This window comes from Strix uralensis, chromosome Z (assembly GCF_047716275.1).
Source record: "Strix uralensis isolate ZFMK-TIS-50842 chromosome Z, bStrUra1, whole genome shotgun sequence".
NCBI lineage: Eukaryota > Metazoa > Chordata > Aves > Strigiformes > Strigidae > Strix > Strix uralensis.
The window spans coordinates 11,117,935-11,143,923 of record NC_134012.1 but is presented as its reverse complement, the minus strand read 5'-3'; the positions used below and the strand labels follow the sequence as shown (position 1 = coordinate 11,143,923).

The 25,989-nt window shown below is 38.0% G+C and overlaps 1 protein-coding gene across 2 annotated transcripts in view; it reads right to left on the bottom strand.

Annotated features, from left to right (window-relative positions):
* Positions 1 to 25,989, bottom strand: part of ZSWIM6 (zinc finger SWIM-type containing 6) — a 112,554-nt gene that overhangs the window by 34,958 nt on the left and 51,607 nt on the right. The window contains exons 2-4 of one of the 2 annotated variants that reach the window (XM_074855293.1): positions 13,817 to 14,173; positions 4,350 to 4,498; positions 3,675 to 3,825 (exon numbers count right to left, since the gene is read on the bottom strand). In XM_074855293.1, coding sequence (XP_074711394.1) covers positions 3,675 to 3,825; positions 4,350 to 4,498; positions 13,817 to 14,173 — 657 coding nt within the window. The remainder of the gene's footprint in view (positions 1 to 3,674; positions 3,826 to 4,349; positions 4,499 to 13,816; positions 14,174 to 25,989) is intronic. The other variant, XM_074855294.1, reaches the window with a different exon arrangement.

The window sequence follows — 25,989 nt, the reverse complement described above, 5'->3', positions numbered from 1 at the left end:
CATGAAATTTATCCACTGAGACAACATTCAAATAGCAACAACATGAAGAATTTCAAGTCTGTTCTAAACTCTGGAAAACACGTTCATATATTACTATGGCAAGTTGGAAGTGTTCACCAGTTCATCACTGAAGTTGTACCTAAATTCTTCTAGTATAAGAAGTATATGAGCAAGCCTTATAGCTTTGACCTATAATCTTGATCTTTCCAACACTACACCTTTGGAGTACAGTAAGTAGCATTTACCTCAAAGCATTCTCTGATGTACAACACGAGAATCTGCTGAGCATAATTATTATATTCTTCCTCCTGATCTAAAGGCTTTATAAAACAGCTAGTTATGTGTAACGCTATTTTGAGGCTTGTGAACTGTAAATTGCTTACAAAATTAGGACTCTGTATTAGAAAATCGCCAGGTTCATACCTTGATGTGAAGTATTTGTGGGTTTTGGGTGTTGGTGTTTTTTTGTCTTTTTTTCTTTTAAATCAGCACCTTCAAACATTCAAACCCAATCTGACTTCTATCGAAGTCAACAATTTACCATGAACTTCATCAGGAACTCTGATCAGAGCCCAGTGTGTCCTTCCAGTACCCTTGCCAATGTCCAATGCCAGGCAGGAAGCATCAGCTAAGTTCTAATGAAAGGCTAAAGTGACCCAGTCAAGAAGCAAAGCTGAAGTTATTTAAGTATGTTTAAAACCTATGCCAAAATGGAACTGACAAAGTGGCCATATGCCTAGCAGTTGGCAGACAGCATACCAGGGCAAGCAAGCAAGCCTTTATTAAGCAGAATCTGTATTTACATACTTTTTATGTCCTAAAATTCTCCGTAACTACAATGTTAAATTGCTGCCTACCTGTGAAATAAATGAGATCACAGATAAAACACTTTTTTAAAGACATACATATATGCCACTCCCAGATTACTCTGAACAGATAATGCAAAAAGTATGAAAAGGCCTGCCTCACTCACTTAATTGATATTTTAGTTCTCTGACATCCTAGAATATGACAAAACAGGATGCCAACATTGTTTTAGAACTTAATGATAACATCACCCCCTTTAACCCAATGTCTGAGTTATTTCTGCCACTACTGGCACAGATCATGTGCTCCTAGGGCCATCCCGTTCTTCCTTCTGCAACCTGCTAACTCTGGTCTCCCTTAAAATGACTTCAACTTTTGCACATTCACTTTTTTTTTTTTAAGAGATGCACATTTCACCTGGAAAAAGGGATGTGTTTAATTTGACTGAAACTCAAGACAAAATCCTAGCAAAAACATGGCAGCAGCTTGTAACTTTCACAGAAGGTAGAAGTCAGGCTGGAGAGATTCACACAATTAACAGCAATTTTGAGGGTATTTGCTAAGCATCAGTGAAAGGAGTCCTAGTGGTGTAGGGAAGAAATGGACCATTTAGTAACATAAACACAAGATGGAGGTGGAAGAACCAAGTTCTACCTTTAGCCTACTGCACTACTCAAGCAATTGAAATTTACTTGCACTTGAAACCACACTTCACAATCCATAGATTTTGATATTGTTAGAGGTGGCAGAGCAGTTTCAGACTGAAACAACAGGGTCTGCCTCAGATTACAAATACAGCAGCTGAGGTAATGGTGAGGCTGGAGGTTGCACTGTGGCTTTTTGGGAGTGGCACCTATAATTCTGATTAAACAGAGGAGAACTAATTAATTCAATTAATCTAAAATATTGCTTATTCGATGTTGCGGGCAGAGAGATTCCACCTCCTCTACCTTCTGACAGGTGCTGTCAAGAAAATGATGTTAGTATGAAACTGATGAAACAAGAAGAGCCACTAAGAGAATTTAACAGAACCTTTTATGTTTATTGGCAGCATGTAGTAAGACTGCTACAGGTAACAGATGGAGAACACATTTCTGACTCTCCCACCACCTACCAGCTCAACCCACATGAGCAATGAAGCATGAGACCCTCCAGTTTTCAGCATGGTGGCATACAATTCTGCTGCATACATGTCCAGATAAGCACATGCCCAGCTTGGCAAAAACTGTTATTCCCCAATAAATCAAGGCATCATAGAAGTGATATACTAGAAGGGTTGTTACACTTGAAGACAAGTAGTTATACCTACACCTTCTCTGCCAGAGCTTTGCCTGCTCTAATATTAAGGCTTTCCACCACATAAGTCTATAATCTCAACTATATAGGTTAGTGCTTTATTAGCCTAATGTTTCATTTAAAGTGAACATAATTTATGCTAACAGGTTATACCCAGTCTTAGCTCTAACAGTCAACATGCAATCAATCATGGTCATCTTTAACCTTTAACAGTAGAAAACTTGAGTTTTGCTTTTGATGCATCCTTTCTAAATGAAGCATATTAGTCTTGTTTGAATTTAGTTTCATTCAATTTGATTTTGGACCATTAAAATGTATCAAGAGCATTATGGTCTTTGGCTCTCTTCTCTGCAGTATTTACATAATGTCCCATAGGGCATCATCTGTAAGGTTTTTCATTTGTTTGGGTTTTAATATTTATTTATGTGTTCCATGCCACATAAGTCAAACACAGCAATACTGACCAGAACACGTCTCTAGACACACTGCTTTAAGTCTAGACTTGAAGTGTCTTTCCAGATTGAGTGAGAACACAGGTAACTATTCCAAGTTCTGTGAACTGCAAGGTGATTTCATTTAGGCTGTGTGTCTTCAGTTTGCTTTGAGAAAGCCTCCAAGACAGCATCCAAAACCTTATTACAGCTAAGATAGTCACACTAATCCTTTCAGACACACTAATCCTTTCTCATACATTCAGTGAATTATCTTTTCACAAACAAAGTAGATTTACCACTGTATTTTAAATAATTCAGGTTGCCTTTTATCTTCTACACACTTACACACCAACTGGTTAGTATTTTTTGTGATTACTTAATATTTTTTCCACTCAGCTACCCACCTTTAAAATACTGGTGACATTTACATTCAAGTTATTTTGAATTTTCCCTTCCTACCACAAATTCCTATAGATTCTGATAACTTCCAAACCAGTAATTCAAAACTGTATTAGAAAGTTTCTGGAATGCCTTAGAGCAAGTGTCCTCAGAACTCAGCAGTTTAAATATTCCTTTCCCATCTCAGCCTCTGTTCCTCTCTCCATTGTACAACCAAGTCATGTATCTGGTCACAACTGACCTTTCCTGTAAAACAGTGTTAATTGTTTCAGCCCTCTGTTATTTGATCTCCTTTCCTGTTCAGTAATGGACTTCTACTTTCCTTTGTTGCCGTCTTCTCATACCCAATGAATCTTCTCTTTCTGCCTTCTATTTCTCTCTAGTTGTGAACTGATTTTTCCCTTAACCTTTCCAGTTCAGTACTAGTGGCTTACATACTTACCCTCAGTTGTGTAGCTACGTTTCCACTTTTTGCTTTATTCTTTTTAGATCTCCGATACTTAAAACCTGTTGCAACTGTACTTCGTTTCATATCATGCTTCCCCTCCAACTGCAATTGTCTCATGCTGTAGATCAGAAATTCAATTTTGCCCAACCTTAACTAAACAAGCAAAACTGCAGAAAATTCTAACCTGCTTTACCTAGTACCACAATAAAGTTTCTCTCCACCCCGAATATGTAATTGTTTCTTCATTATACATATGAACACCTAAATGATTTTGAAGTCTGTGCATTTACCCAGTTCATCCCAGAGCTGCCTATACTTGTCAGTCATTGCAGTTCCTTGTTGTCTCCAAAGCGACAGACGAGGGTCAGCCATGAACTGTTCTGTTATCAGCGTCAACATGCGAGCTCCATTTGAGTCTCTCATCTTTAGCATCTCTCGCACCTAGGAAACGAGTCTTTTAACACAAACTTGAAAAAGCAAAGAAATCACAGTACAGACAATGCTGCAGTGTTAAATATTCCACCTCTATTAAATAAGGAAGGTAATTTATATACGTGCTGTGAAATTTTTTTAAAAAAATAGTCTGCCTTCCCAATTTTAAATTTTTCGTTTCAGTATCCCATTGTAATTCTTCAAGACACTTGTTCCACAAGTAATCCACAGGTGTATTATACAAACTGCTGCAAGACTAATCTCTACAGGTTTCTCCAACATTCTGGGGGGTGGGAAGGAAGAGAACAGCAAAGCTGTAGGCGGCTGAAATGTTAATTCGTATCCTTACACCAATCTCAATACACACCAGATTGTGGTCCACTGCTGTACAATTCATTATTAAGTTGCTATCGTGTCCCCCAGGCTTCGTCTTGTTTGAGAACAAAAGGACTTTGAGCAAGATGCGAACAAGTACAGACTGGCTTGGGGAATGGGGGAGAGAAAAAAGGGAAGGTTTAGAGTACTCAACACACCTTTGCAAAAAGCAAATTGAGCTGCTTCCCTGATCCATGGTATCCGCCCTGGGAGAGGAAGAGTTTAACCTGTTCTTGGACCTGTTCCTCATCCAAATGCCAGCAGTTTTCATCATCTATGCTAGCACCCGCTGTTGGGTCAGGCGCACCTGCAAACAGGAAGAAAAGAAATCATTATGTCCTATATAAAGAAAGCGAGGTTCATGGGTCCAGGGAAGAGGACTACTGAGGAGCTTTTTGGCTTCGTGTTTTGTCCTGCTTTGGATGCCTTGGCTTTAATCTAAACATTCTTTAAAATAGACTTAAATTTCTCCTCAGTAGTCTTAAACACTCAGAAATTACAGCCTATGAAAATGTATTTAAATAAGTATTTTATAATAAAACATTAAAATCAAGGTGAGTTTTCTTCTTCCCATTCTCAGCAGCTATACAGTAACGCTTTCACGAGGAAAATTAGACTTCGCATAGTATATCTATAACTGTGATGTTAAAACCACTCTCCCCAAAACACCTGTGTAATTCCTGTACCTTCAGCAATCTTGCTCAGGTTTAAGTGACTGCTAGTGAGCGCTGCTATTGATGAACACGAGGAAAATCATCACCTCGGTGCCTCTGAGCTGTGATGGCTCTGCAAAGCTAAACAAAGAGTAAAAAATATCCCCAAACAAATCCAAAGTCTTAAAGCACTAAAGGCATTTCCATCATAAATGTTACAGCTGTGTAAGATTGTGGTGCTTCAAAAGAAGCATCTTTACAAAGCCAATGTCATCAGCACAGAGTCAATTCAGAGCAACTTTACCTGAATTAGCCTAGTATGAATTGAAGTGACTAGATTTACAACAGACAGTGCTTCGGCCACAGGCTGCTCTAACTCAAATTTTGCAGTTGAGATCAGTGATTTTCCACTGGTGGCCTCTGCTAAAGTCTAACGAAATTAACTAAAACAAGTTCTTGCACCGTCTAGCAATCCATGTTTTTGTAAAGATGACTGTACCTCCACTGGGTATTTTTTAAAAGGTATTCAAACTGAAAAGCACTTATTTAAGACTGTCAGGGAAACAACTGAAGGTAGTGCATCACCATACCAGATGTAAGGTATTTTAAGCATGCCCAAGACTCAAGTTAACTTCACATTTTGACTTTAGGCTTGTAACAACTGTGTAATCTCTACCTCTATTACGTTTTGAGAAGATGTTAGAAACTGAATCATGTTACACAATCTATCACTTTAAATCCAAGTCCCTGTTACCTCTGCAGCAAACAAAAAAAAAAAAGATATGGGCAGGAAAACTAGAGTCAGATTTGTAAAAACTTGCTTTTTCAAAGAAGTCCTGAAAACTTGAAAGGCAAAGATAGCTACAAGTCTTCAGATGTATAGGAATTAAACACTGATTTTGTTGATTCAAGCCTTCATTTCACAGTTGCAGCTCTGCCACACAGGTGAAGCTTTTAAGCAGTCATAAGGAATGCTGGAATCTTTATTCAACGAAAATACAACTGGAAGATTAAAAGGGTCAGAGGGATGTCTTGTCTAAGTTGCTGAGAGAGTAAAAAAAAAAATCTTCCAGCTCAGCATCTTCCTAAACTGCCTCCAACTTCAGAGCCTACAGCTGGGAACACTGCACTGATGCATATATACACATATGTATGTATACATACATACACACACTTACATTAGTAAGAAATTGTCTCTTTAAAGATGTGAATGAACTCTCCTGCTTTCCACAGGAACCACAACAATGTCTCAGACAGGAATCAAGTCCAAGACTACAAAAAAATCAAGGGATGAAAATCCTCCTCTTCCGTCAGTGTTTCCATCTTTAGTATGCTAGGTTTAAGAGCCTTTTCAATTCAGTTAGCTACACAAAACTCATACTGGTAAGTCTTCAGTTGCAAAGGACAAGATAAAAAGGGAAATCAAGCCACACAAGAACAAGCAGTGCAGCTGTTCCACAGACCCAAGTTTGCAGTATCACCTTGCAAATAGTTTAAATATTTCATTGCTCTAAAACAAACACCTGTGAAAAGGAACTATGTAAAGATACCAATATACAAAATATGCTTATATTTATCTCTTATTGCAATGGAGATTTATCTTTAAACAATCTTGCCATGGCTACTTTTAAATTGAATTAAAAATAACCCAAGATTCCCCAGCTAAGTTTCCCTATTTAGGGAAAAAAACGAAATTCCTTCCATAACTGTTTACATTTTATCAAAAGCTCATCAGTCATTTTGTGCTAGAAAGCTGAATTTCAACACAGCTACCACAGATTCTTTAACAACACGGTTCCTTTACAGGAAACAAGGGCATCTGCTGCCCTGGGTCACCAGCACTGCTCCCACCAAGGCCTCTTCTCCCAGCATGATCCCAAGTATACCTTCCCAAGGGGCTCAGCATCACTACACTTAACACCAGTGTTATTTTCATGTCAGTAGGCTAGAAGATAATAAAAGCTGAAGACACCAAGCCAAGAGTCTGAGCTCTATGATGCCGTTCAGTGAAGTAGTACAATCTGACTCCGACCAATTTTTCCTTACAAGATCTTATATAGGCTACACTCAGTATGATAACAATTTTTAATTGAGGTTTATAAAGAAATATCAGTATACATGTAACTGGCATCAGCTACAGCTGTAATTCCTTCAACACCATTGGCAGTCTTCAGCAATAGCCATGGACTAACAAGGCATAGAGATGGCATGTCCGATCAGGCACAAGTCCAAACCACCTTCCCACCACGGCAGCAGCCAGGCTTCCTAGTAGTGCCACTGGGGAAGCCTCAGCTTCAACTGCCCAGGTCACTCTTGTTTTGGGGTCAAGACACAAACATCTCCACCTCTCTCAACCAGGCACTTTGCAAGATTACTACATTCAGTTACAGTCAGGTGAACACTGATTGATCCAGCCTGTTTCCTCTCCTACTCAAACACAGATCACTCTTGGGCAATGGGTGGGAGTTTTATACTGCTGCTTTTCTTCTGAAGATATGGGACTGGGTGAGTAGACACGGAATTATCTGAACAAGTAACAGGGGGGAGCTGCAAGATGAAGCCCTAGCAGTAGCCGCAGAAAGGTTCACACTCAACACCAGGCAGAGCTGAAGGTTCAACCCAAAGGTTGAACAAGGTGCCACACGGGCCCGAACGGCCACCACGAGGCTTCAGCAGATGGACAGTTTGGCTGTGGAGAGGAACATCGGTGGCCCTGAATTTAATCTCTGCAGCACAGTTTGGTACCAAGAGTAAATCCTGTTCCCCACTTGTAAACTGAGGATAAGTATTACTTACATGCTTTCGAGAGGTGTCATGAGGATAAATTAATTCACATTTGAACTATGAAAGTGAAAAGCACTGTATAATTATAGTGAATATTAAAACCTGTAATTAAACTGTGTCAGTTTATAGACACTAACATATTAATCTTTCTCCCTCCAACCTCTGGCTTTTCAAACTTCTGTTGTGACTGCTCTTTGAAATAGGTTTTATATCGTGTACTTACAGTTAAGTACAATAAATAAAGTATTTATACTCAGTGTATAGATAAAGCCATACATAATCATGCTCTTTTACTAAAATTACTAAATTGCAATCTTAACAACCAAAGCAGGAATAGTGTGCACAACTGTTTGTAACACTGATCACCCAAATAAAATTTGAGAACAGCATAACAGCCTTTAATATTTCTGGTCATAGCAGGTTACATGTTAAATATAATCAACTCCCAAGCATTTAAAAGAAATAAAGATTTACACAGCAATTTTAAGAGCAACTGCTTTCAAAATGAGCAACCACATTCAAGAACTGGTGTTATATATGGAGAACTTAACTCTGAAAAGTAAGTAGAAACAAAGAAAGGAGCATTGACTAACATAGGCTAAGAATTGCCTATAATGCAAACTACTCAGGTACAGATCAACAGCGAAATTTGTTTAAAACAACAAAAACCAGTCTTTAAGGCAAACTGCTTCCGTGATCCTCATTTTTGAAGTATCACAAGAGTTGTTTTAAACTTCATATGAAGCCATGCCAAATTACTCACTCATAGCCATACTGAAACTGTTCTGAACTTCGTTTTATAAAAATCTTATTTCATTGTACAAATGAACTGTCAATCAGTTAAATTTAATTAAATATCATCCCGTGGCAGCATTAAGGAGAAGAAGACACGTAAAAATGATTACAAATATAAAACATGACTGAGTACTACACAAAGATTGAGTGGTCCCAGCTAGAAACCATTACTGCCGTACACTGATTCAAATAAAATTGATTTTATAAACTCAGCATGCTCATAATTATTCTAAACAATAATTACCTAAACCCAAAGATCATAAAATTAATGATTTTAAAATATTATGGTTTTGATTCCCAAAATATATCAAAACTTTGAATCAAGTCACTTCATCTTGTAATTTCAGTACTCTTGGGTAGAATATAACACCTGTTCAGCAGCGCACAGCACAGGAAAACAGCAACTGCTGTGAAGCAGCCAGTGCTAACAACAGAAAACAGACTGGACAGGCTACACGAAGTTGCTAAGGAAAGTTAACAAACCCCCAACAAGTTTTTAACTTAAAAAAATTCTTTCTCTTCCATCTGCACATACAGCAAAATACATAAACTTATCTGCTGACAATATCAAGCCTCTCCTGCTAAAATCTGGGTCTCTCAAACTTTATATAGCAATAAGTTTCAAAGTCTATTTCTACGTAGCAGATAAAAGAACTTCTTGATCAGTATAGACTAGCATGCATTATTTTCATTTATTTTTACCTTCCACATATCAAACCAAAATCTTGCTACTTCCTATATTACAAGTTTTAGTGTTTAATGTATCTGAAAAAACCTTTCTTAAAAATATGAATTTCACAAATTATTTTTCTGTTATTTTGCAGGTAGCAATCTTTCATTTTATTTTACATTGTACTACTTACTTCTACTTGGGTTTCTGAAATTTCTCTAGTTTTGGTTACTCTTGTTATTACTTCCAAATCTAGTTTACTAAACAATTCTCATACTAAGCAATGGACTACTTCACTTTCATCCTTTTTGAAACTCCCCTGCTTCCCCTGCTGTTTCCCACAGTCTTCTTTTGCAACTAGTCTCTCGGTAAATTTTGCCAGTTTAAGCAGGGCCATATGAAAAAATTCTTTTTTTTTTTTTAATAATGTATTATCTTTAACATTAAACATTCCCTTTTCTAGAAGATCGGCAATACACTGAATTCTGTTGTTCAGTCCTATCCTACCCTACAATTTTCCACTAAAATCCCCATCATTTCAGTTAAATACATTAAATTCATATTAACAGATATTCACCTGTACCTCCAGATTGCCCTTTGGAACTTACAATATATAGGAACAACACTAGATACTACGAAAATTTCTTTTAAAGCAATTTCTTTGGATAGACGTTTCCTTCTCAAATGCCTCCACCAGCACTCCTAATACATATTAGAGATTAATATCTGCAGAGGATGTACCTAGATCTGCCTGGACAAACACAGAAACAACTACCCGGGTACCTCTGCTTCTGAGAAGAAAAATGTATTTAAACTGCTTTTGCCCAGGTCCTCCCTCTTAAATGTGAGTTCATCTGCATGTGGTTTTGTACTGGTGAATGACTCACAATGTGAGTCAGATAACCAGAGAACGGGAGAAAGTCTGGAGAAATCCATATAGTTCTTCTAAGAGCAAAGATTGCAACAGCAGCACTAAACACTCAGGAAAGGAACAATACAGCTTAAAAGGTAAAAATGAAATTGGTTTGCTAGGCTGTCCTGATACCAATAAAAGGCAGACCCTTTTTCACTATGCATATAACAAAGCAGTGCTAGTATGAGATTAACATGCAAACAGACTTTCTTCCCCCCTCCCCATCTTGCAGTTACTCTCCTACTTCTACTCAAAATCTCAGGAACATAGTTTGACATTTGAACCACTTTATTTAAGTGAAAGTTTCATACCTAAGAAAAGACAAATCCAAAATGACAAACCCATCTGATAATCCCTCATCCTGGCTGTTCTCTTTCTAGCCTTACACACCTGTCAGCTTCCTCTGCTACAATGGTACAAAAATTAACAGGGAGGAAAAAAGCCTCAGCTAAGCAGGATCCAAATCTACATCCAGCTTCCTGAGTCAGCATCCCCGAATAGAAAACCCAATGTGAAGCCAACAGTTACGCAGCGCAGACATCAGGGTATCAGTATGAATACCTACAGTTGTCTTCAACACAGAAGATTAGACCCCACAGACCTCCAGTTTTGAAATCATCAGAACACGTACAGCTGTAGCAACGTCACATGAGAAAATCAGAACGTGACAAATCTCAAATATAAGAGGGGGTTTTGTGCTCTAAAAACATGCAAACCCCTCTTGTAATCACCACCAAGTGGAAATTAGCATCCCAAACACAGAAGAGGATTCCAAATAAGTCACTCTGCTCTCCTGAAGAGGTCAGCGAACAAACAACACATTCCAGCACTTCTAAAAGCATCACCTTATTTTATCCTGCAGTGAGGCTCAGTCATAAAGCAAGAAAGGATACCGCATCATTTATATCCACGAAGGAACTCAAAGGGATTTGTCATTTCAAACCCCACATCACCAGTGTAAGTCACTTCACTAGTTGTCCCAGTAATCTCCTTCACAAGGTGGACAAAACCAGTCACTAAATGACAGAATTTTGAGCAAATGAACCCAATTCACCTTTTGTGAAAGTACTGCAGGGTTGTTCCATCTCCCTAGCCAGCTCATAAGTCAACAAGACAGGTGTGGTCAGAGCTTTTCAAAGTCCCACATCATTCTTATGTACAAATAGTATTCCAGAGCTGATTTCTTTTGCCTATTGCTGGAAATGTATGAAAACTTAAGTATAGCCACCATGAGAAAAAAAACATTTAAAATGAAGTTTTATATAAAACAACTCTGAAATTAAAACACTTCCAGGTAACATTGAAAAGAACTTCCTCATCCAACTCCAGATTCAGGACTTCTCTTTGATCAAAGCTGTTTCTGGTGTTTCTGTGCCAGTTGTCCTCTTACTTTCATAAGCAATTTTATTTTTTTTTTTCCAATTTTTCCTCTTACTTACCTGTGTCTTCAAATAGTGTTCAACATAATTCCTCTTCAAACACTAGTTTAGTGAGGTTAAACTGTTCAAAGCAAGACAGGTCTAAAAGTGTTTTGTATTATAAACTGAACATCTGCAGCACAGGAGATATGGCTGAGTGAATAGTGATCTTATGTTTACCAGTCTTTGCTATTAGAACCAGAGATATCTTCCTTTTGGTTATTTTTTATAGTTTTCTTTTGGTTAACTATTAGGAATTCGATTAAAGATCAAAATAGTAGAATTACAGTATGAATTCCAGAAGAAGGTTTACTTGCTACACAATCAGAACTTAGTTTTTCCACAAAAGAATCCTGTGTTTAACACTGTAAACATAAAGAGAAAAAAAAAAACAAAACCAAACAGACCATGGTTTTATGGGATTCTGAGAGGAAAAGCAGGGGACTATAGATCTTCTTTCGTAACCTCGCTTTCTTTGGTAACAGCAGTTTATTTTCTTATGCTACCTGGATTTTCTACTTCAGTTTTTGGTATTTTATTAAGAAATATCAACAATCAATAAAGACATACCGCGGTCTCATTTACCAGGAAAACAGCAACATTTGTAAGAAACATTTTAGTTTTATGGATATTTTTAAACTACCCTATTCAAATTATGAAATTTCACAATGAATTTATCATCAACTTAGTTTGTTTCCTATTCTTTTTGCTATTTGGGCTGGTATAAACATCAAATATCTGTCTTAAATAATGAGTAATGAGATATTTTGACATTAAGAAAATAGCTGACAAAGACCAACTTGTCTATGATTAGTATAATTACAGACTGAATGTTGATCAAGTTTAAGTACTCTGCAACAGCTTGTCATGTCTCTTAATTCGCCACAGTATAGCTAATACAGCCATATATAGCCATCATATGTCCTTCCTTTCCCACCCCTTCCTTCCTCTTCTCCCACCCTTGACTGTTTGAATCTTCTGTGCCACTCTCATATTCACCATAATCCTTCCTTCCCCTTAATTCCTTATGTTCAGGCTATTTCCAGCTCTCATGCAATACAAGTCTTCATCTTACAACACCTGAGCATCTTCCTCTCTTGCTTGATGTCCTGCATCTGCTTTAGCTTCCCTTTCTTTCCACCATCACTAGGCACCTCTGCCCATCACCTTCTCATTACGTTCCAAAACAACTATAGCAACTGCCTTGCCTCCAGCCACATCCCCATAGTCCCCAAAAGCCAAAAAAGAGCACTGTTCCAGAAGTTCACCTTCTTGCAGCACTGCCTGCCTGGGCCTGCCAGCATCACCAGACTCTAAGGACAGGGACTAGGCTGCAGATGAGTCCTCTTAATGGAAAGACTCCCTTCTTTTGTTCCACCTATACTGTAACACTCACATGGTTTTCTTTCTCTAATATTAAGTAGCTTGGTTGTGTTTGTGTTGCCAGTTCTTTGCAATTGTAAATATTTAACAGACGAGAACTGTTCCTATCAATGAGCAGACAAAAAAGATACTTTTAGATATTTAGGTAACTTATTTTTCCCCTCTAAGATATCCTTGTGCTTACAGCTCTGGTCACCTTAACATTTCTATCAGGGGACCTTACAGGAACAAAGGACTAATAACTAGCTGGGTCACCTCAAACCCACAATTAACCCACTTTCAGTTCAGCTGGGTCCATAGAAAAGCCACCCCAGAAGCCCCAAATCATACCCAGCACCCTTTAACACAAGATGTTCAGTATTAAAAAAAATGGAGAGCCATTAAAACCATGTGCAGCAGAAATAGCAGGAGAGATCAGGACCTTTGCTGATGCTGTAGGCTGCTGCAGCACCAACAGCAAAAAGGCAGTGAAATACAGGTTTTATATTCCTCCTGACTTCATACAGAAACCAAATTCCAAAGGATAATAAAAGCATATTTACAAAACGAAAAAAAAAAGTAACAACTACTTGCTTTAACGCTTTGCCATTAAAACAAAATTACACAATCAAAATGTTATAAGATTAGTTCAAAAAGAACAAAATAACAAAAAGATGGCATTGGTAAGTTGGTGAGAGTTCCTTTAAGCAATGTGTCTATACAAAGAACACCACTACTCAGTTTTTCATAGCTAGAAAATATAAGCGTGAAGCATATTAGGCCACATATTAACCACTGGAGACAAGCTCACTGCTTATGAATTCTTCTGTTTTCCAAAAAGTACTGCTTTCTAAACATCTTGCAGCGAAAGTTCAATAGCAAAACCCTCTTTAGTAAAAACACCATAGAATCACAGAATAATTCAGGCTGGAAGGGGCCTCACCAGGTCACACTTCTAAATGCCACAAAAAAAAAAAGCTCAAAACCAAAGAGGGAAAGAAGCAGAAGGAAGAACAAGTATCAAACTCACCATGGACTTGATTGATTTCTGAATTCTGAGAAAGAATTTCGTCTGCTAATTTTTGAGCAGTTGGCAAAACTTCTGTGTGGTGCACTGTGATCAAATACTGTACAAATTTTTGTAGTTGGTCTCTGTTCATTTGAAAGAGTGTCTCTGAAATGGGAAGATGCAGTTTGACCTGATCTGGCTTGCGGATCCGGTATAAAGAGAGTGCCACAACGTGGGCACAGTAAAATATGTCCTTGTTTCCACAGCTACAGGTCACTGAGGTAATCTTGCAACGATCAAAGCTGATAGCTACATTGCAAACAGTTTCTGGCTCCGATTGCATTGCAGGCTCTGTCACTGTGCCACTCAAGTGGAAACCTGTGCAGTGAAAAAAAGAGAACTTAATGGAAGTAAAACACTATATCTCATTATCAGTAGCCTTTTGTTAATAAAGTAAAAGTCATCATCTATTTCTGAGGAATTATATATTTTAACAAGCTTGCTTTAATTACAAATATGATTAGCCCTTTCTTTCATACCCTTTTCATCTCCAATAAAATCAGAAGGGGAGTAAAAAGCTAGTTTACAAGCCCTCTTTGCTGTTCCATCACAACATTCATAAAAATTTGACAGTAAGAAAAACATTTATTTGGTAAATGATAGCTGCAGAAGCAGAGCTACATCCAATTAAGACCAACATGAAACTCCCAGTACCTCAGCAAGTTGGCAGCAATTTTCCTAACCCCACACCAGGGAGCCTGCAGCACCTACCACCAAATTTAACCACCTCTTAGTAAGAGGGAAGTAGTGCACTCTAGTGGCACGAACCCAGGTCCTAGTCTCAACTCTGCCACTGTCTCACAGACACAAGTCACTTAAACTCTTTGCTTTCACCTCTCCCACCACTGAGCTCATGTTAAAGCTCACCTTCACCCAAGCGATCCAGTAGGATGGCTATGTTTGGTAGCTCTCTGGAGATGGAAACTGCTGCACTTACCAATACACACAATACCAGGTTTATAATACAGAATGAGACAGGTGGGTACTGTCTCAGAAGTCTGAATGATGGTCCTGTTTTCCATTTAGCACAGTAAATCACAAGGCAAAAGAGCTAGGTTTTCTTGTATTATAAAAAGGTATGGTATACCATAAGAAAGATGTTCCCTTCAGCAAAGATGCTACTAGTTGACACAGCACCCTGTTGAACCAAGGTCTCAAACTCTGAAGATCAGAACTAAACCCATCTCTGTTTGTTCAACATGAAGGCCCAGGTTTGGCTCTCAATATTTCCTATCACTGAATAGCAGAATTTGGGGGTTTCTTTTGTATGTAAGCATGACACCAATTTTGGCTCAAGCATTAAGTCAGACGCATAAATATAGGGCAATAAAACTAAATTTCACGTGCCGTACCAGTATTAAACTTAAACAGACGGCATATAAAATCTGGGATGGACACTACAAGTAAGGTGTCATACATAACTATTTACAATGGAAATAATATAAAACCACACTCCGTCAAAGTCCAAAACTGATTTGGTATTCTTGAAATACCAAAAAAGTGTATTGTAGGAAGCATTATCACATCAAAATTAGGTGGAAAAAGAAACACATACAGAGCTCTAGTCCAAAATGTTGTTATCTCCAAGTGTTTTAAAAAACTTGCCAAATTACAGGAAACAGAGGAAAATCTCTCTTTTTTTCCATTTGTTTACACTGTACATTTCAGAGCAGGTTGTGCAGTCAGCATCACTTTTTGGATTACATTCAACTGCAGTACTCTGATATTCTACCCTGAAGAAGGTCATAGGCACACAGTCACCTCGACTTTGCAAGAGGATGTTTACCAGTTAAAGTAGTTAAGAGTCAAGGCTGAAAAGGCAGTAAGCTAAAAAGTGCACAGAGAGGAAGGGGAGTGGACGAACAAGCCCAGGCGTAGGCAGTATTCTTGCTCACCTCTGCTCAATACAGAGAAGGGAAGTGGAATTGCCCCTCGCATCATGAGCTCCTCCCTTTGCCTTTCCCTTCCTTTTCCATGTAGTCACACATGCTCCTATAAGTGTATTCTCTCAAGAAGAGATATTTCATTAAAACTTAGTCAGCTCTATTTATTTCAGGTTAATTCCCAGTAAGTGCAAGTTGGATTGGTGGTCCCAGAGAAACTGCATGGGAGATTTTTCTTTTTAATATCACTTTTCTATGAAGCATACATAAAACTGTCTCTCATCTATTAACTGAGGAAAAGCCTAACACTTGAACACTGAAAGGGCCTGATCTCACTCCTTCCTACCCTCAGTAAGTACCTGGATTCATATTAATTCCAACAGAAAAAGTCCCAATGAAAGATTTTCTGTTAAACTGGTTTAAAAAAAAACCCACAAATGTCCAACCAGCTACTCCAACAGTAATATCAGTTTTAATTTGGCAGTATATAATTCAAGCATTCAGAAAAGTTAAAAACTTCCTGGAAAGATGAATGTCTCCAGAAATAATTAGAGTTAACAGCAGACATGCCTCTAAGTCCCTACACTGTTCAGACACAAATGCAGCTCACAGCTCCTCCTCTCCATTGAGATTTTTTGAGAATTCATATTACAACCAGCAACATTTATAAACATGGATCTTGGTCTGAACAATGACAGCACTAATACAGCCAAGTTACCTAACCTACCCTTCTTAAATTACAGAGGGTTTAAACAAAAACATCAGCTGCTTTTGCAGGCTAAAATGTAGAAGCTCTGTCTTAACTATGCTGCAACGATATACTATGCCTGGTAGTTAAGAAACACTATTTTCCTCCTCTTCTTTTGTTTGTGTTTTTAAAGAAAGAAATTGTTGTTAGTAAATATGACCTTTAAAAAGGTTTCAACACACCAGAGAAAAACCAGGAAATTTCAGCTCAGAAGTCCTGGTAGGGCTGTTACAATTTAACCTACCAGAGACATCAAATGCCACCTTCTCTACTGCCTACAACACTGCCCAGTTCTCAACAGGGAGGTCTGTTCCCCTCCCACAGACATATCCTTAACCTTTTTTTAACCTAACCATCTAATATTCTCCAAATAAAGTATGAAAAGTTAGTAGCAGGTAAAAAATTGACACACTGCTTTGCTAGAAAGCTTTCACTGCCAGTAATTTATAGCCTGCCGAGAAGAGAGACCTTATATGCTCCTGGAAGAAGGCAAAAGGAATCATCTGCATGGGGACTGAAGATAATGACATTTCACTAACAGATCCAAAAGAGCAGAAAAAAAGTCTTTTCAGCTATAAGCTGCAAGCCTTCACTCCAAATACATATTTCCCTTCAAAGGGAAAAATTCCTCTCTTACTCAAAGTTACAAAACTTCGCTGGAAATATTTATCCATTCAAAACACCCCAAGAACACTTATGTTTCACTTTTAAACTAAAAAGTTCATTCATTATTATCTAAAGACAAAAGAGTTGCAGGCAGAAAAGTGTGCGTTCGCTACAGAAGCTATTTATAGAGCAGGCTGGTTTCACCTTTTCCCTTCAGCTGCTGCAGATCAAAATGTTTCACTGTTTTCAAACCAGCACGTGACCAGTAATTCAAGCTCTGCTGACATTTTCAATGCGCAGAGGCTTTACGTTCTGCAAAAATGCATTTAGAAAAGCAGTTGGAGCATTAAGACAATGTATCAAATGAAGTTCTTTTACAAAGTGATTTTGCTTCTGTTGAACACTCACCTCAAATACACCACAAAAATTATTTAACAGCCAAAAAACCAGCATTTTCAGCTGCCATACTTTCGGAAGGGGACTGTGCCAAAGTACCATCAGGAGGAAAGCATTAAGTAGTCAGTGAATTTTACAAAGCAATTTTTGCCAAAATCTGTTTGACAGCATCAGATCCATTAACTACAAACATTCTGGGATTGTAAAGCTGCCTGATAAATGAAAATTCACATTACTACAATGCAGTATTTGCCAGCACAAGTATATACGCTTATCATAAAAAAGAACTACTTTAGAATAAAACAAAAGAAACTTCAAACTGTAAGGCACTAAAGAGGAGAAATGACAGTGGCATGTGGAGAAGAAGCAGCAGGTCGGCTTTTAGTTACTCAAGTCAAAAAGAAATTTTGAAATCGTGAGTTCCACTAATCCAAAGGAATAAGAAAAGTTACTGCACTAAATAAGCATCATCAATGACATCTCACAAGCTTAATTCATTTCTGCGGTCACCTGATGTTACAAAGCATTTTCCATAATATACCCAAGTCCAAAGACGCATTTTAAAAAGATAAAGACCAAAATGAACAAAAGGTATTCAGAACAACAAGTGGCAGGGGGTGGGTGGGTGGGTGGGGGTGGGTGGCAGCGGCAGGGTGGAATTATGCCGATATTGTATGGTGTTGTGGTTCAAGGAAATAAAACGAGTACAATATAGCAATTCAATATTTAATCTAAAGTTTTAGACTGTTGGCTTCTTTCCTCTCAGTAATTTAGAATTAAACATTTTAAGATGCTCCTGTAGACACAGGAAAAAAAGAAATTAAAGATAAAAACCTCTCATTCAAGGGGAGCCGCATTCACTTGTGATTCAGTCAAGCTATTATGGAGTGGGCTTTACTTGAAAAAACAATTCTCTCGAACTTTTTAGCTGCCTATTGAAAAATACCAATAACATGACATCAAAACAAACACATTACCAGCTTAAAAAAATAGCAGGCTATTCTTATAAACATACAGTAATAGTACTTTAACAAAATCTATTAAAAAATGCAAACCTGTATTGCGTATCTTAAAAATATATCTGTGCTGTCAAGAATTACAGTCTTTAAAAAAATAACACCACCAGTTTAAGTTCACACTTGCAACTGAAAGCTTTGATTTAAATGCAACCATACATCACCACTGGGTATTGTTTATCCTTTACAGAAAATTTAAAAGTGTCAGAACTGGATTACAGAAATGCCCTAAAGCTTAAAAAATGGTGCTTCTGAATAGCTTTCTGCCGTGTACATTTTGAGAACACCATGCATGCCTCATCCACTATGCACACATTATCCTAAAATTAGGAAATATGCTACCAACTGTATTTGGAACATGGATGTGTTCCTGAATATTGATTCACTGACCCTTTTTCAAAGTAGTTTTCAAAAACCATATATATACTCCTAGTCAGGAAAATGCATGAGCTGTTTTACATTCACAGAAGAGACCAGCAGATGAGGTTACTTAAAGAGGAAAAAAAAAATATTGAAGAGCTTGTTCTGTGAGCTGGGGAATCTTCAGCATGCAAGACCTACATGGATAACCTCCCCCCATATAACTTTATGGTGGTAATCAGAATCATACCCTCCATCTTTAACAGTCATTTAAATTAACTTGCAGGCCTACCAGCTAAGATTTATTCAGACTACCATATTACTTGGCAAACACATAATCACTGTGTAAAGCGAAAAACACCTCTGCTTCATCTTGCCTACCAAACAACAACAACAAGAAATGCTTATGGAAAGTAGTTTCCAACTATGCCCATTAGCTATTTTTTCATAACTCAGACCAGTGGTTGCATTTTTTTTTTCCCCAAGACAAGCAAAAGTCTAAACCATGTTTACCTCATTCAAATTTTGTCTTTTAAGAAGTGGTTTTCCTTTAAGATAGTAAAGTAGTATCCTACATTCAATTCTGTCTGAACTTTGGAACACTCTAAAAACAGATTAACACCACACTTCGAAATTATTATGAAGTCAAAACTTTGCATGCCACCACTCAGCCTGAAGCTAATGTTAACAGACTATTTATAAACCAGAGAAAACATTGATTTAAAATGGAAAATACTTACCCATAGTACCTTAAACATGCCAGTATAAAGGTAATGAGGAGTGAAAGAAAAAAAAAGATTAATTAACAAAAGCAGTACATAAGATGTTTATTGTATGCAATGAATGCACAGGGTATAGAAAAACTTGTATTCTGAAAGCACTGCCACCTAGGATAAAATTGGTATTAACACTGCATCCAAACACTAACAGAAGACCCGTTAAACAACCTCCTGGATTCCACAACTCTCTTTCATAAAGACAATAGTCAGGATTTAATATTTTGGGACTTTTGCAAGGGAGAGTGGAAGTATTAAATAACTGCACGCACATGCTCCATTGACAACTTTAAAGTTCACTACTGCTGGCATACATCCAAAAACATGCATGCTGTAACCCTGACAGCACTAGTGACTTCAACAGCAAGATTTATTTATCCCAACACTGTGAATTCAACAGTTGCATTTAAAAAAAAAAATTAAAAAAATCTTTCAGGACTTCTTTCAGCAGTCCAAACCTTCCAAGTCCCAGAACTGTTCAACTAACTACATTCATTAGACAAAGACCTCCACTAACCCCTCAAGTCAAGCTTGATCACATATCTGCTGCTCAAAAGCAGCCACTTATCACTGTGGTTTAAGTGGGGGTCATGAATGACTGTGGATGGGATACATCCATCCAGACTACTCTTCCCTAAAGAGAGGAAAAGACTGTTCAAACAGCAAACTATAGCAAAATGCCTTCCCCTGCCTAACACCCATATAAGATCTGGACTGTTTTAAGACAGATGCAAACTGCAGCAGCTCTTGATGTCTGGAGGTGGAGGCATTGAACAAAACATGCACCCCATGAGCACGGCCTCAAGGGTCCTTCAATGTTTCACTGCTATCCCTGTGGTTGAACAACTTGCAACCCACCCCACAGGAACCCCACACAAACTACAGAATGACATTCTCACCAGCACTGCTCACAGCCTTGGATCACATCTCTGCAAAACCTGAAAGTTGTCTGCACTTCATTTAATATGGATATATCCGGTGTTTGCAGCATTAGCTTTGTGGGCAAAGCAAAAGCTGCAAAATCTTTGTGTAAATAAGAGATGTTAAAAAAATCCCTTCCAGACAGCAGTAACACAGAACTCTACCTCTAGCACACTGATGCTCAAATTGGGATCTAGAATGCTATGGCAAACGATACGGCTCACAAAGCAGAAGCAGAGAAGTCTCTTCAATCAAAGGCTTAACATAGTGCCAAGCATCCTCTAGAAGTGTGCTAGAAGTGTGAATGCTGACTGACTCCTGTCAGATCAAGAAGGCTAGCAATCCATGGCTGCAGGTCGCCCTCTACCAGGTAAAAAATCCAAGCCTTTTTGTTGGCTTGGTGGTTTGTTGCTGTTTGGTTGGGTTTTGCTTGTTTTGTTTTTAAAGGGCATCGGTTTAAAACAAACTTTGTTTCTCTATGCTCCCCTCTCAGTACAACATAACATAAGAACACCAGTAAACAAAATAAAAAACTAATCTCAGTGCGAACATGGAAACCCTGAAGCTGATGGGTAGAAAACTACAGTTTACTGTGATACACCAGAGAGAAGATTTATTTATATATACTACAATTTTTCTAATAATACACCCCACAGAGATCATGTGACAGTTATTAAAAAAAAATCAAGAATGCTAAAGAAATCATAAGCTTTGCAGAATGTGGGCAAGTTAACACTCTGAGTTATGACACACGGAATATAGTACGCCTCAACCTTCTGAGGAAGACTTGGTAGGCTCAGCTAAGGGAAACTGGCTGGATCTGTCATGCAGCAGCTCGCGGCAGCAGAAGTGTGAAGTGGGAGTTATCAAAACTACACTGGTGCTAAAGAAAAACTGGAAGTAAATTCAAAATGAAGGGTAAGGAAAAAAGGGTAATACTCACAGAAGTTGCTAGAAGTGGAACTACTCCAAAATAATCGAGCTTTTGATAACCACACTGCCCAGACCATCCAGCTAATGTACACTAAAATGTTTATAGGTGAATTGTAATAGAATATAAATGTAGGCCAGCATCAGGCTCAAGTTTACATTCAGCCATAACAAAAGCTGGAAACAAGAGGTTAAGACAGATTACTGATCTACATACAAATTTTGATAAACGTTCACCCTGCTGATGAAATTCACAAGCCCTTGTTTTTTGCAAAGGAAACAGATTGAGACAGCAGGATGTGCAAACAGTCTGCAAGGATCCGCATCCTGGGAACATGCTAAGGGTGCCCAAGAACAAGGACTGATTATGACCAGTCTTCAGAGGATCAGTGCAAAGACATTTGTTCCTAGCTTTTGAGGACAAATTCCCTCTACTGTGGTGAGCAGAAGCTGGAATCCCTCCTGCTTAGGAAGCAGGCAGCAGAGATTCATCTCATAGCCCAGGATATCTAGCTCCCAAGGTGATGCCATCTCAGCTTTTATTGCTACTTACTTTTCGCATCACATTTGTGGGGAGAAATTATGCTTACTTGCTGCAGCACAAGTATAAATATCACAAATGGGAAAGTCACTGCATATGGGGAAGAGCAATGAAACCAAACAAACTCAGATTAAACCTCCTGCTTTCATTAAAATATCCTAAAAGCAATACAACAAGAAATAGGCTGCTCTTACAACAATGAAAATAAATATTTAGAGACTATCAGTTGTTTTAAGAAACTTAGAAGATGCCTTGCCTGTCAAACTGATATAATACGGTCATTTTTTCAATATACTATTTAGATGCTTAATGTTAAGAGGGGAAATTTTCTGTATTACATGTCTACAGTTAAAGGCTTACCTTCAACTAAGAAATCACCTGTCTCCACCAGAAGGAAATAACAGAAGTTAAATCATCTGAGACTAAAGAAAACCTCCAGCAAGACCTGCTCATTTTTAAGGGAGGGAAAGAGAGGAAGAACCCAGTCTTACCAAATTTCCCTCCACCAGTTCAACCACATCTCTGCTCTTTTCACACTCTCTAGTGCTGCTACTAGATGTTCTCTGCTTATGTCACACAGGCTATATCGGCTTCACTTTATCATCTTAAGTTAGGGTTCATCTTGGACTTAATTTGTACACTGACTCTGTAAGGCTCCAAGGCTGCTTGGCTTTTACAAATGAAGCATTATTAGCAGCAGTTGTCTACATGGCCTTTCAAAGATAAACTGAATTCAACTAACATAGGCCACAGAACAGTACAGAGCTTCATCAGAAGATGCATGAAAGCAAGAAGGAAAAACCTTTAAAAATTAAAGGCTGACTCAACACTGCTTTATCATCAGGAAAAACTGCCTTTTCATCTTCTTGATAAGGCCTTGATCAAACTCTTACTGTATTTTTTAATGGGAGGTGGATAATATCCTACAAAGGAAGACAATAGCAATCACTGATACAAACTTCAGAAGAGATTTTTAAAAGATTAGAAAATTACTACTTCCTGAAAAGAGTATGTCTGCATTTCCACAGCCCTCCTTACAGTTTGGGAAAACCCACACAGGATTTCTGAAACAGTCATCCTGCAGTAAAAAGTATTTAGGTCATTCCAACAACACAAAACATTTAACTGATTGAGTAATTTAAGATTGCATTCAAACAGTTCAAGCTTAAACTATGCAAAAGTGCAAGCCAATATAATTTTGAAACTAAACTGACCCTCTATCAGGAAATGTTATACTTGGCCTAAGAGGAAACTGCCACTCCCATTTCCATTACTAGTTGTGGAATAAATCATTTTCTTTTGTTTAAAAAGGGGAGGGGAAAAAAAAAAAAAAAAGAAGAGATCAATGCTGCACTTGTGCCAAATGAAGAACAGCATTAGAACTCCCAGAAAGTAAGAGACCCTTTCTTTATGGACATGATGCTATTCTTCCACTTGTATACTAAATATTCACAAAGACTTAATTCTTAACATTTACAAAATGTTTTTGTTCCTTTAATTTTTTAACAAATGTTTGTTACTAGCAAGAGTCAGGATGTTCACTGAACTCCTGGTTTATTCATAATCAAAGTGGAAGAAAAAAAAGAAAAAGAGGGGTTTAAGTGTACAAACAACAGTCACTATGCAGGAATTTGGGAGGGGCTCAGCACGTTTTGGACAGTAAATCTCACAAGATAAACATTTTCAGCAACTTCCTCTGGTCACCAGAGCACTACAAGGGATTCCAGCAAAAATAATGAAAGTACAACATAGTATTTCCTGACAAAGCAGCAGAGAAAAAGCCACTAAACCCATAGTGTTGAAAGAGTTCTAGAATGAAAATCTAAAAAACCACCGTCATAAGTGAGTCACCCTTGCAGGGCTGAAGCCAACATCAGGGGAAGTATCCTTTTTTCTAGCTGTCCAGGGCCAACTGCAGTGTAGCCCCAAATGCAGACTGGAATCCCAAGAAACTACTGTAATAACAATAAAGGCATTAAACAAAGGTCATGCAAAGGTCACATACATGAAAATATCCTTGATAACACTGGCACACAGCCTAAACCCACACAAGTGGATATACAGTATGAGATCAGGTTCTTGTGGTTCACAGTTTCTCCATACTGTTACTAGGATCCTAATTCACTTCTCGCTGTTCCAGTTATTACTTGATGAAATCAAATCAATATACAGTAGATATGGCTAGTGCACCCCATAGTCAAAACTGGCTGATAAGACTTGCCATACTAGTACTCCTCCATATATACACGTGCACCACTTCTTTCCAGACATGGGGTGCAGAATGAATACGCTTCATGTAAGAAAAACGGATTTCCAAAGGCACAGTTTTGAGTGTAAGTTGTTCATGTATCTTTTTATATTTATAAAATACAAATATCTGTTAGTTCAAACAAAAAATACTTATGTTCCCATGCCCTAATTTCTTTTTATTTCTGGGAGCTCTGTGCATAGCAAGCATTTGGAAAAAGTAGGGGTAGGTGTGTACAGGTGGGGGAGTCTGATACACATTCTTCTACTGACTAAACCAATTCTAGCACATTCAGAGCACACAGCTGCTCCTCAAACAATGTAGGTAAGATTAATATGCAATTTTCTTAAAGACATAATTTAGAAGCCCACCCCTTCCTCTCAAGCCACACACTAATTCTCCTTGAATGAACAAGGCATACCATGCTTCCTTGTCAGAGTCAAGAAGTTCTTAGGGATATTTACCTTTAACCTGCAGCACCCAGAATTTTAACGACCTACAGTTATTCTGACTGCTAATCAGGTTCTCGATAGTATGTTAGTACATGTTATCTAAGCCTCTATTAGCATGCATAGGGTTGAACAATGAACTGCAACATTTCTTTTTTTAAACTCATGCCTCAGACCCACAAAATCAAAACTTTCCAGACAACAACATAAAGATAGTTAAAAGTTTGGCAAGGCAGAGGGAAGAAGGAAAAAACAGAACTGCACAATCAAAGAAGCAAAACTTCCAGGATAAATTAAAGAAGACAATCTAAGGAAGGAGGACAAATTATACAGCTAAACACAATCTAATTTGTCATTTAGATTTATTAAGCAAGTTACTGGAATTCAGCATGCTCTGGTTTGGCCTTCAGACCAGGTTTTACAGTACATAAGCTATTAGAATGAGGACCCCAATAAAAAGCACATCTGGTAACATATAATATTTTTAACTTCCACTGACAAGCCAAGGAATACCTTACAACTACCTTTCGACAGAGGAAAAGGAAACAATTACAAAACCACCATCATTTATTTCACTTTTACAATGCACTACAGGGAGACACAAAACCAAGGAGACAGAAGACAAAAACCTCAAGGATGGCAAGTCTCTCTACCAGTGAGCCAAGAAACAAGCTGCTTTAATGCAATGATGAAGTAACTCTCTCCCTTCCAGATCTCTGCATTCTCTTGACATTTATTTTTGTGCTTCAGTTTCTGATAACCTATTTATACTACAACTATTAGCATCTGTGATAAGCTGGTAGGTAATGTACTTGTGGAAATGTGGTTAATGGCTTGTTTTGTTAGCTTTGGTTGCCTACTAAAATAGTCAAGGGTTAGACTTCATGATGAACATGAAACCCAACCCACAAGATTAGTACACTGCTGACTAATTTTGTGACTCAAGGTTATCGATTTTATCTCAAACTAGACATTGGTCTTGTAGAGGTTCTAAATCTTTTTGATGCAGGTTTCATGCCTGCAGGTCTACCTCTTGCAATAAGAAAAGGCTCTCTGTCTATGCTCTTAACTTTTACTGTAACCTACGTAAACATAATTGGGAGAAAAAAAGGAATACCATTTCAAGTTCTTGAAGAAAAAACAAATGTTTATACAAACTTTGAAACAGATGCAGGTAAAGACAGACAGTGCCCTTTGCGAGAAGAAAAGCTGGAACAGGAATCATGCCTCTAACATCAGTTGTTGATATTCTTACTAATG